The sequence below is a fragment of the Eubalaena glacialis genome, chromosome 17 (genome assembly GCF_028564815.1).
Source record: "Eubalaena glacialis isolate mEubGla1 chromosome 17, mEubGla1.1.hap2.+ XY, whole genome shotgun sequence".
Taxonomy (NCBI): domain Eukaryota; kingdom Metazoa; phylum Chordata; class Mammalia; order Artiodactyla; family Balaenidae; genus Eubalaena; species Eubalaena glacialis.
In genome coordinates, this window is record NC_083732.1 from 63,152,818 (window position 1) to 63,164,987 (window position 12,170).

Here is a 12,170-nt window from a genome sequence, read left to right on the forward strand (position 1 = left end):
TAGTGTATAGGAATGCAAGAGATTTCTGTGCCTTAATTTTGTATCCTGCTACTTTACCAAATTCATTGATTAGCTCTAGTAGTTTTCTGGTAGCATCTTTAGGATTCTCTATGTATAGTATCATGTCATCTGCAAACAGTGACAGCTTTACTTCTTCTTTTCCGATTTGGATTCCTTTTATTTCTTTTTCTTCTCTGATTGCTGTGTCTAGGACTTACAAGACTATGTTGAATAATAGTGGTGAGAGTGGACATCCTTGTCTTGTTCCTGATCTTAGAGGAAATGCTTTCAGTTTTTCACCATTGAGAATGATGTTGGCTGTGTGTTTGTTGTATATGGCCTTTATTATGTTGAGGTAAGTTCCCTCTATAACTACTTTTTGGAGGGTTTTTATCATAAATGGGTGTTGAGCTTTGTCGAAAGCTTTTTCTGCATCTACTGAGATGATCATGTGGTTTTTCTCCTTCAGTCTGTAAATATGGTGTATCACATTGATTGATTTGCATATAATGAAGAATCCTTGCATTCCTGGGATAAACCCCACTTGATCATGGTGTATGATCCTTTTAATGTACTGTTGGATTCTGTTTGCTAGTATTTTGTTGAGGATTTTTGCATCTATGTTCATCAGTGATATTGGCCTGTAGTTTTCTTGCTTTGTGACATCTTTTTCTGGTTTTGGTATCAGGGTGATGGTGGTCTCATAGAATGAGTGTTCCTCCCTCTACTATATTTTGGAAGACTTTGAGAAGGATACTTGTTAGCTCTTCTCTAAATGTTTCATAGTATTCACCTGTGAAGCCATCTGGTCCTGGGCTTATGTTTTTTGGAAGATTTTAAATCACAATCTCAATTTCAGTGCTTGTGATAGGTCTGTTTATATTTTCTCTTTCTTCCTGGTTCAGTCTCAGAAGGTTGTGCTTTTCTAAGAATTTGCCCATTTCTTCCAGGTTGTCCCATTTATTGGCATATAGTTGCTTGTAGTAATCTCTCATGATCCTTTGTATTTCTGCAGTGTCGGTTGTTACTTCTCCTTCTTCATTTCTAATTCTATTGATTTGTGTCTTCTCCCTTTTTTTTCTTGATGAGTCTGGCTAATGGTTTATCAATTTTATTTATCTTCTCAAAGAACAAGCTTTTAGTTTTATTGATCTTTGCTATTGTTTCCTTCATTTGTTTTTCCTTTATTTCTGATCTGATCTTTATGATTTCTTTCCTTCTGCTAACTTCGGGGTTTTTTTTGTTCTTCTTTTTCTAATTGTTTTAGGTGTAAGGTTAGGTTGTTTATTTGAGATGTTTCTTGTTTCTTGAGGTAGGATTGTATTGCTATAAACTTCCCTCTTAGAACTGCTTTTGCTGTATCTTATAGGTTTTTGGGTCATCGTGTTTTCATTGTCATTTGTTTCTAGGTATTTTTTTATTTTGTCTTTGATTTCTTCATTCATCTCTTGGTTATTAAGTAGTGTATTGTTTAGCCTCCATGTGTTTGTATTTTTTTACAGATTTTTTCCTGTAATTGATATCTAGTCTCATAGTACTGTGGTCAGAAAAGATACTTGATACAATTTCAATTTTCTTAAATTTACCAAGTTTTGATTTGTGACCCAAGAAATGCTCTATCCTGGAGAATGTCCCATGAGCACTTGAGAAGAAAGTGTACTCTGTTGTTTTTGGATGGACTGTCCTATAAATATCAATTAAGTCCATCTAGTTTACTGTATCATTTAAAGCTTGTGTTTCCTTATTTATTTTCATTTTGGATGATCTGTCCATTGGTGAAAGTGGGGTGTTAAAGTCCCCTACTATGATTGTGTTACTGTTGATTTCCCCTTTTATGGCTGTTAGCTTTTGCCTTATGTACTGAGGTGCTCATATGTTGGGTGCATAAATATTTACAATCATTATATCGTCTTCTTGAATTGATTCCTTGATCATTATGTAGCGTCCTTCTTTGTCTCTTGTAATAGTCTTTATTTTAAAGTCTATTTTGTCTCATACGAGAATTGCTACTCCAGCTCTCTTTTGATTTCCATTTGCATGGAATATCTTTTTCCATCCTCTCACTTTCAGTCTGCATGTGTCCCTATGTCTGAAGTGGGTCTCTGGTAGACATCATATATATGGGTCTTGTTTTTGTATCCATTCAGCCAGTCTATGTCTTTTGGTGGGAGCATTTAATCCTTTTACATTTAAGGTAATTATCGATAAGTATGTTCCTATTACCATTTTCTTAATTGTTTTGGGTTTGTTATTGTAAGTCTTTTCCTTCTCTTGTGTTTCCTGCCTAGAGAAGTTCCTTTAGCATTTGTTGTAAAGCTGGTTTGGTGGTGCTGAATTCTCTTAGCTTTTGCTTGTCTGTAAAGCTTTTAATTTCTCCGTCAAATGTGAATGGGATCCTTGTTGGGTAGAGTAATCTTGGTTGTAGGTTTTTCTCTTTCATCACTTTAAATATGTCCTGCCACTCCCTTCTGGCTTGCAGAGTTTCTGCTGAAAGATCAGCTGTTACCCTTATGGGGATTCCCTTATGTGTAACTTGTTGTTTTTCCCTTGCTGCTTTTAATATTTGTTCTTTGTATTTAATTTTTGATAGTCTGATTAATATGTGTCTTGGCATGTTTCTCCTTGGATTTATCCTGTATGGGACTCTCTGTGCTTCCTGGACTTGATTAACTATTTCCTTTCCCATATTAGGGAAGTTTTCAACTATAATCTCTTCAAATATTTTCTCAGTCCCTTTCTTTTTCTCTTCTTCTTCTGGGACCCCTATAATTCGAATGTTGGTGCGTTTAATGTTGTCCCAGAGGTCTCTGAGACTGTCCTCAATTCTTTTCATTCGTTTTTCTTTATTCTGCTCTGCAGTAGTTATTTCCACTATTTTTTTTTCTTTTTTTTTTTTTGCAGAGACCCCAGGGGGATGCCGAGGATGCGCCGGGAGGTGCTCTATTTCGCAGACGGACATGAGAGGAGGAAGCCCAGTGGAGGAAGCGAGCCCCCAGGAAACCTAGAATACTGGGTCGTGGGAAGGGGTATACAGAGCGGAGAGACAAGCGTGGGAAAGGTGGACCTGGGAGGGGGCAGAGGAGAGATGGATGGTGCCATGCTGGGAGCAGCGAGCCTCCGCCACGCTGCGGGATGGAAGGGAGAGGGCTGAGTGAGGAGTCGAGCCGTAGAGGGAGAGGTGGGTGGGTGCGACTCTACAAGACCCGGGTGAGAAAGCCAACTATTTCCACTATTTCATCTTCCAGGTCACTTATCCGTTTTTCTGCCTCAGTTATTTTGCTATTGATCCCTTCTAGAGAATTTTTAATTTCATTTATTGTGTTGTTCATCTGTTTGTTTACTCTTTAGTTCTTCTAGGTCCTTATTAAACGTTTCTTGTATTTTCTCCATTCTATTTCCAAGATTTTGGATCATCTTTACTATCATTACTCTGAATTCTTTTTCAGGTAGACTGCCTATTTCCTCTTCATTTGTTTGGTCTGGTGGGTTTTTACCTTGTTCCTTCATCTGCTGTGTGTTTCTCTGTCTTCTCATTTTGCGTAACTTACTGTGTTTGGGCTCTCCTTTTCACAGGCTGCAGGTTCGTAGTTCCCGCTGTTTTTGTTGTCTGCCCCCATTGGCTAAGTTTGGTTCAATGGGTTGTGTTGGCTTCCTGGTGGAGGGGACTAGTGCCTGTGTTCTGGTGGATGAGGCTGGATCTTGTCTTTCTGGTGGGCATGACCCCAACCAGTGGTGTGTTTTGGGGTGTCTGTGAACTTATTATGATTTTAGGCAGCCTCTCTGCTAATGGGTGGGGTTGTGTTCCTGTCTTGCTAGTTGTTTGGCATGGGGTGTCCAGCACTGTAGCTTGCTGCTTGTTGAGTGGAGCTGGGTCTTAGCATTGAGATGGAGATCTCTGGGAGAGCTTTCACCATTTGGTATTATGTGGAGCTGGGAGATCTCTGGTGGACCAATGTCCTGAACTCAGCTCTCCCACCTCAGAGGCACAGGCCTGACACCCAGCTGGAGCACCAAGACCCTGTCAGCCACACGGCAGATCAACAAAAGTTCAAAAGCTTGACAATATGCTCTGTTGGCAAGGGTGTGGAGATACAGTCTCTCTTTTTCATTGCTAGTGAGAAGGCAAACGGGTATAACCAACAACAACTCTGTCAATATGTTTTCGTCAACCAAATGAGCAACGCCAATGTGGGACGCTGGACCACTCACTCAGTGGAAGAATCCCAGGTTCAGGGGGGAAAGGCAGAGTGCAGGTAATATCTAGATATTGCTTGACACTTTACAGACTGTTCTCAATGGATTTCCCTTCTTTGCTGAGCTTCAAAACTTCCAAGATCTTGGCAGCTGGGAAGTGAAAGGCAGAGGGAGGGAGCGCGGGGCAGGAGCAGCTCCTGGGCATGTGCCCACGGGAGTCCAGATGCATTTCTAACATCTGAGGCATTAGTAATGAACTGGAAGGCAAAGAGCTGCTCTCTTAGAGCTTGTATTGCTGGAGTATAGACAAATCATGTCATGTCATACTATACTATACGACACTACACTACACTATACTATAATTTCAAATAGTGAAAAGAAGACAATGAAACAAGATAAGACTGCCTACGACTAAGAGTGAGCCTATTTGTAATGTCAAAGCTACTTTAGATAGGGTCATCAGAAGTACTGTTGACAAGATGACATTTGAAGAAACATTTGAATGTCAGAAAAAACACAGTATTCAAAGATAATGAGGGAAGTGCATTAGATAGAGGAAAGAGAAACCTGAGAAAGTTGAGCAGCTGGATAGGGCTCTGGGTTCCGTTTGCCTGTTTAAGGTAGTGTAGCTTTACCTTTTCTGTCTTAAATTGTAGTGTCCTCCTAAACATTCTCATTTGAAGACATGATTTTGTAACCATAAAATAGCTTGCAAATCACCGATCCAGTCTCTTTGGTGTTATGAGAATAGAGAAGGAGTTAGTTATATTCAAATGAAAAGTTCTGTTCTATTTCATGACATGTCATTCTAGCCACATAAAAATATTCTTGAGGGAGCTTATTTCAGAATCACAGAGTTTTGTGTAGTAATCACAGTATCACAGTATTTGTGTAGTAATATTCATGCGTCAATCAAAAAAGCAGAAAGCCTTGTTTCTGAATGAATTATGAATGTCATCAAAATATAGCAAATATTTCACAGTATAAAAATCACTAAAAAAATGATGAAATGATGGAAATGAAGGCATAAAGGCATTGTTTGCTGTTCTTTAATGTGATACCTGAAAGTAGTAGTTCCATGTTGCTGTTACTGAGTGTTGCATTGACTCTCCCAGTGGAAGCATTGAAACTAGTAACTGTCAAGGTCATGGGTTGTTTCCTTCCTTTAAAATTGTAAGAGCCTTTCCATATATAATTTTGGGCAAATACATCATCAGGAACTGTGAATAGATTAAATAAACATACATGTTAATTTTACAGTGCCCTGTAAATATAAGCATTAAATACCAGATTAATGAGTATTAGTTTATTGAATAATCATATTTTTTCTAAATATACAATTATATAGAATGTGCATTATAAAATGAATTCTTCACACAAGTGTTTTAATTTTTTTAGAACCAAAATAATAATCTAGATATGTACATACATCATCAATGAGCGATAAATAAACAACACCAATTAAAGACATAAGACATGTTTAGAATCCAGCTAAATATCAAGTTTACTTATATTTAGTTTCCTATAACAATATCTTTCTTTCAGAAGGAAAATAAAATGATTTTACTGGGCCAAGTCAGTCTATATACAAGTCCCAAGAGGCCTGCTTTTCTCCTAGCAGTAGGAATAGGTTCATAGGAAGAGCATAGAGTTAAAACGCCCCCTTGCAGAACAGCCTTGGAAGACGCCAGGAGAGATGCTCGTTTGACCCCTTTACAGAATACTGAGCTCAGTTATTTCAATAATAGATGCTCCTGAAGAAGAACAGGGCTCTACCTGTTTTGCTCCTGACAGCTTTGAGGTTTACAGGTATTTTTAGAAATAAAAGAATTGTCACTAGAATTGGCTCTCATGGGAAAGAGATGAAGTGTGGTAGAATCAAAGAATATTCTAATGTAAAACTTTCATCCAAATAAGAAACACTCTTAATGTTAAATGCAGACAAGTAAGACATTATATTTATATAAATTAGTTATGTAATTTATAGCTAATATAAATTAGGTATGTCAAAGTCTACTCAGATCCTGGTAAGAGGCTGAGAGAGCTTCCATTAATTCTGTACATCACATTAAAGCACATCCTCAGAAATCAGCTATTCAAAAGAGCCTGCCTATTTGTGTGACTGAATGAATGACATGGATTTAGAGGAAGGCCTTTTTTTTTTTCTAACAAGTTATTGACATTTGTCACCTGATTTTCTCTACATACATCACAGTTCTTACTGCTCAGATCACAGCGACTGTGTTACAAATTGTACATTCCCTGAATTCTACTTGGCCAACAAATAAAACAATACTATGGTAGAAGATGAACATAAAAGGCACTCAAGAGTTGAGTTTTTACTGAGTATTTCAACCAACATGATTATTTTTTTCTATGATAATTCAGAAGCAATATAGCAGAAGGACCCGAAGTGCAGGCACTGGAACAAGACCGCGTGTATCTCAGTCCCTCCTCTACAATTTATAAACTGTGTGCTTTTCCCTACGTTACTTAACTCTCTAAACCTGAATTTCCTCATCATTGATGTGGGATTAACATAGAGTTACAAGGAAGATTAAATGAGATAATGAATATGAAGAGTTCTGATAAGTGTTAGTTGCTATCATTAGTATGATACAGGTAAAATAGGGAAACCGTGGGTCTCATAGATCATTACATAGTTGCTAATAAAATATATAGTTAGTGAACATGCAGTTAGTATCATGAAAAATCCATAGTCCTGGCTCTGGGACCTTTGCCAAGTCATCCTTATAGTGGCACTCCCTCCCCAAACCTCAAACTACACAGCTATGCTCTGTATGTACAGGAGACCTTACCTAAAATTTGGTACGGTGTATGGGTAAAAAGCCCTTGATTTGGTAAGCACCTTAAAGAGCAGTTAACTCAAAAATCATACCTAAAATAAGTTTGGAGGAGGGAGTGACAAGCTAAATTATCCTGCATTAGAAAGATCTGGAATTTGGAGGTAATAGGCTCTTAGTTGTAGAGATAGGAGGAAGAGCAAGGGAGAAAGATGTTCTAACAGCAGTGTGAAGGCAAACAGTAGGTACTCAATAAATGTGTTATTCTTATCTTTCTGATTTTTTATTTCCCCTGGCCTGTATTATGCTTACTCTTTGCTACCCCTGAATATTCAATGAAAATCTGCTACAATTGGTGATCTTGTCATTGTGCTTGGGGGAATTAAGGAAGTTGGTTGAAGGAGACTAAAAAGAACCCCCGTGGCAGGAGAAAACAGCAATGGAAAGAAGTAGGTACCAGCAGCAGCAAAGAACATTGTATCAGGATTAATCACTGATGTGGTAGTAAATGTTTAACCACTGGCTCTCCAGAAAACAAACAAATCAACAAACTGGTTGTACTATTTGCTGATTCTATAGTGTAAATATTCCCATGATGTCAGATTTCAAACTATGAACATGACATCACTGAACGCAGAATTTGGAAGAATGCCCAGAACTGGCTATGGCAAAGCTCTATCTGGCAGCTCCAGCATGCCACCACCACCCTCCACCTTTCTCACACATAACTGAGAAATGTAACTAATGATAGGATGGGAGAGGCAGACACTATTTGGTCATTTAAATCCCTATGTACAAGGGGATGACAATACTTTCTATTGTTAAGTCTAATTTGAGATTTAAATGTGACTGTGTATTTGGCAGTTCTTTCTAAACTCTAAAATGTCATCTAACTATCACTGATGTGGAGCACAGTGAAAAGGAGGAAGACAATGATGGTTATAAGCCTTATTTTTCAGACAGTTTTGAATCTAAACTTTGCTTCATAGGCCTCATAGCATTGCCATATAGAGTATCATGTTGCTGACTCTGATATCACTGTCAAATTTAATTATTGTTACTTTGGAGTAATCTAATCACTATGTCATGATTTTAAATGAAATGGTTCTGTTTTCCCACTTAAGATGACATTGTTCTAGAGTTTTATAGATATCTTCACTCAGGTTAAAGAAATTCTTTTCCTTTCTAATTCATTAAAGTTTTTAAAAATTATAAACAGATGTTCAATCTTACAAAATAGTTTCTGTGCAAGTATTTAGATGATCATAATTTAGATGATCATACATAATCATAATTTTTGCATGTTAATCTCTTAATGTGATAGATTACTTTTACGGATTATTTAACACAAAAATATCCCTGTAAATCTATCATTAACCCAATATGGTAATGATGTGTCATCTTTACTATAATGTTGTACAGTTAACCCTTGAACAACATGGATTTGAACTGTGAGGGTCCACTTATGCACAGATATTTTTCAGCAGTAAATACTATAGTACTACTGTACTGATCCGTGGTTAGTTGAATTCATGGATGTGGAATCACAGATATGAAGGAATCTTGGGTAAGGAGGAACCACATACTGAGGGTCAACGATAAGTTATATGCAGATTTTTGACTGCACTGAGGGCCAATGCCTCTAACCCACTTTCTGTTCAGGGTCAACTGTATTTGACTTGCTAAGGCTTTATGTAGGATTTTTTCATCTATAATCTTATGTCAAATGGGCCTGTAATTTTCTCTTTTTATAGTGTCTTTACCTGAGTTATTAGAGTTATGTTGGATCCATAAAATGAGGTTTTTTTTGATAGTTTTTATAAAACTGGGATGATCTGTTTCTTCAAAATTTGGTAGAACTTATCAGTAGAGGCATATGGAACAGGTTTTTCCGTGTGGAAATAGCTTTAACTACTACTTTGTTATGGGATTATTCGAGTTTTCTCCTATTAGTTATGTTAAGATCCACTTTTCTAGTAATTTGTCAATATTTAAGTTTTTTTAAATTGACAGTTACAGTAGTTTTCTGTTATATATTGCTAATTTATTCAATCTACTCTATGTAGTTTTTCACATTTCCTTTTGAAATGTTACTACTTTTTGTTCCTTTCTTGATCAATCTTACCAGAAATTATTCACTTTGTACATTTTTTTTAAAGAACTACTTTTGACTCTGTTGAGATTCTTCTGTTATATCTTTGGGGTTTTTTTGGTTTGTTTGTTCATTTTTATTATATTGAGTTCTGCTTTCTTTTGATCATTCCATTATACTTTTTGTATCTTCTTAACAGGGACAGTTATTAATTCTAAGGCTTTCTTTTCTTCTCATGTAAGGGTTTAAGGCTTTATATTTCCCTCACATCTTTACTTTTGCTCTAGTTCCCAAGTTTTGATATCTAGATTTTTCAGCATAACTAAGCTATATTGTTATATTTTCCATTTTAATTTCTTCTTCAATTCATGAGTTATTCATCGGTATTAATTTTGTTCTTAATTTCCAAACATTGAGGAATTTAAAAAATTTATTCATTTTCTTATTAACTTTTAACTGCATCATGGTCAGGTAAGACTAACTTTGCTTTGAAATTTGTGTAGATTTTTTTATTACTTAATATATGATCAATTCTTATAGCTGTCCCATGTGCCTTTAAAGAAAGTATATATTATTTAATTGGTTGATGAGAAATATTATATATATATATATATATATATATATATATATATGTATTACATCAAACAGATTAGTTTTGTTGTTTAGCTCTTCCATATTCTTTAAAAACATTTTTTGTCAGCCTGACATATTTATTGGTATCCATTGGCCATGTTTTGCCCAGGACAGTCTAGATTTATACTTGATATGCTGGAGCTATTATTCAGAGTACCCATCTGCTCCCAGATAAAGTATCTTTCTTGGAAAGTTCTGGGCACTGATTGACCACTGTGGTTTTCTTTCTTTCTTTCTTTCTTTTTTTTTTTTACCAGAAAAAAGTCCTTTAATCGTTAATGGTAAACATTTTAACAGTGGACATGAAATGAAAGGTCCAATGGAAGATATTTACCTAAAAATGAGGCAAGCCTAGTCTTATATTGAACACATTTTGAGTTATAATTACAACCCTGCACTAAGCCTTTGTTTTTCTTTTTTTAAAAAGTTGTGGTAAACAGGAAATAACAAGTGTAGGTGAGGATGTGAAACCCTGGTACATTGCTGGCGGGAATGTAAAATGACTCAACTGCTTTGGAAAACAGTTTGGCAGTTTCTCAAAAAAGTTAAACCTAGAATTACCACATGATCCAGCAATTCTACTACCACCCAAAAGACTGGAAAGCAGGAAATCAAAAGGAATCTCGTATACTAGTGTTCACAGGATTATTCACACTAGCCAAAAAGGTGAAAACAATCCTAATGTCAGTGAACAGCTGAATGGATAAATAAAATATGGTATATACATTCAACGGAGCATTATCAAGTCAGACACAAAAGGACAAGCATTGTGTGATTCCTCTTATATGAAGTACCTAGAATAGGGAAATTCATAGAGACAGAAAGTAGAATAGAGGTTACCAGGGGCTGGGACCATTGTGGTTTTCTGACTCCATGCAACACTTTCTCTCTCTTGATGACATATTGTTTGGTCACCTTAGAGAAATTCAGTCTGTTTTCACTGACTGTTGAAAAAAATCAGTTTCTCAGACTGATTTTTTTGGTAGGCAGTCCAGTTTAATAGCATGTACATTGAGAACTTCTTAAACCAACTAAAATTAGATTCTAACACTGTACCTGGCTTATTACAACTGGACGAAATCTATTTCCAAGGTAAAGATTAAACGCTGAGCCTTTAATTTTATGTGTACCTTTTCATTCCTACCATGTAAATAAAATACATACTAATACATTAAAAAGAAGCTCTCGTATACTGAGCGCCTACCATGAGCCAAGCACTTTGTGCTTCATTTTCATGAAGTTCATTCATATTAATCTAATCATTATGTCTTTTGTATAGATAAAGAAATGGAGGCTCAGATGTAGAAATTAACTTTTCCGAAGTCATAGGGTAGGCAGTGTATAACATGGGGATTACATCAAGGTTGCAGGACTTCAAGGCCCATATTTTTAACGACTAAAAATTTTATTTTTAAATCAAATTACTGAAAATAAACTGGGCAAGTTCTAGAAGTTGCTGAACTTTTACTCTCACTCCAAGTGTATTTTATTTGGTTCCTTCTTTTAAAAATTTATATTTAAAAATTATATGTAAATCTCATATTTATTTTAATGTTTTAAATAAACCATTGCCATTATTTTATAGCTATCTACAGATACTCTTGAAGGGAAATTTTATAGAGACAACTATGTACAATATTTTTGGAATATTAACATGTCACAGTATTACATTGCTTGAAGTTCAATATCTTATAATACAAATTTTCAAACTTCAAATTCCGAACAGTAAAATGCATAGTTTTCCCATACTGAAATATATTTTTCTAAATAAATGGTCACTTTGTCAATAAAACAGGAGATCACCTTTAGAAATCATGACTACTAGAAAAACAACTGAAATTACTAACCACTTAGCTTTGGGCTGGGTGTTCCTAGCGCAGGTCTAGGATCTTTCACCAATATTTTGGAACCAGCTATGAAAAGAAACAAAAATGTTTATAAAATTTAATATAATTAATAACACACAGACACACACACACACTTTGATGCATTGTCAATTTTATTCTTTGACATATTATATAGTTTTCTCCAAAATGTCCTGTTCACTATAGCATCTCAGTCCTCACTCAACACTTCTGTTGTTCAGCTAACAACTTCTATAATTATCCCCATTATAGTCCAGTGGGGCAAAGGGAATATCAGTGCTGCCTTAGTATTTTGGGGTCTTGTTTCTTATTTTAAAGGCATAAACCAACATGGAAACAGTTGATTCCAACATGGAAGTTGAGGGCTGAGGGTATGTTCCTGTTGCTTAAAGGCAAATAATTTGGGTAGGTTTCATGTTTAAGAGTTAAAAATTGTTGGGAATTCCCTGGCGGTCCAGTGGTTAGGACTTGGCCCTTTTACTGCTCGGGACCAGGTTTGATCCCTGGACAGGGAACTAAGACCCCACAAGCTGTGCGGCATGGCCAAAAAAAAAAAAAAAAAAAGAGTTAAAAATTGTTAAG

General features: G+C 36.0%; 1 protein-coding gene across 3 annotated transcripts in view; it reads right to left on the minus strand.

Annotated features, from left to right (window-relative positions):
- Positions 1–12,170, minus strand: part of CSMD3 (CUB and Sushi multiple domains 3) — a 1,197,799-nt gene that overhangs the window by 10,815 nt on the left and 1,174,814 nt on the right. For all 3 annotated transcript variants that reach the window (XM_061171997.1, XM_061171996.1, XM_061171995.1), the window contains 2 exons: positions 11,571–11,636; positions 5,256–5,414 (listed from right to left, as the gene is read on the minus strand). In XM_061171997.1, coding sequence (XP_061027980.1) covers positions 5,256–5,414; positions 11,571–11,636 — 225 coding nt within the window. The remainder of the gene's footprint in view (positions 1–5,255; positions 5,415–11,570; positions 11,637–12,170) is intronic.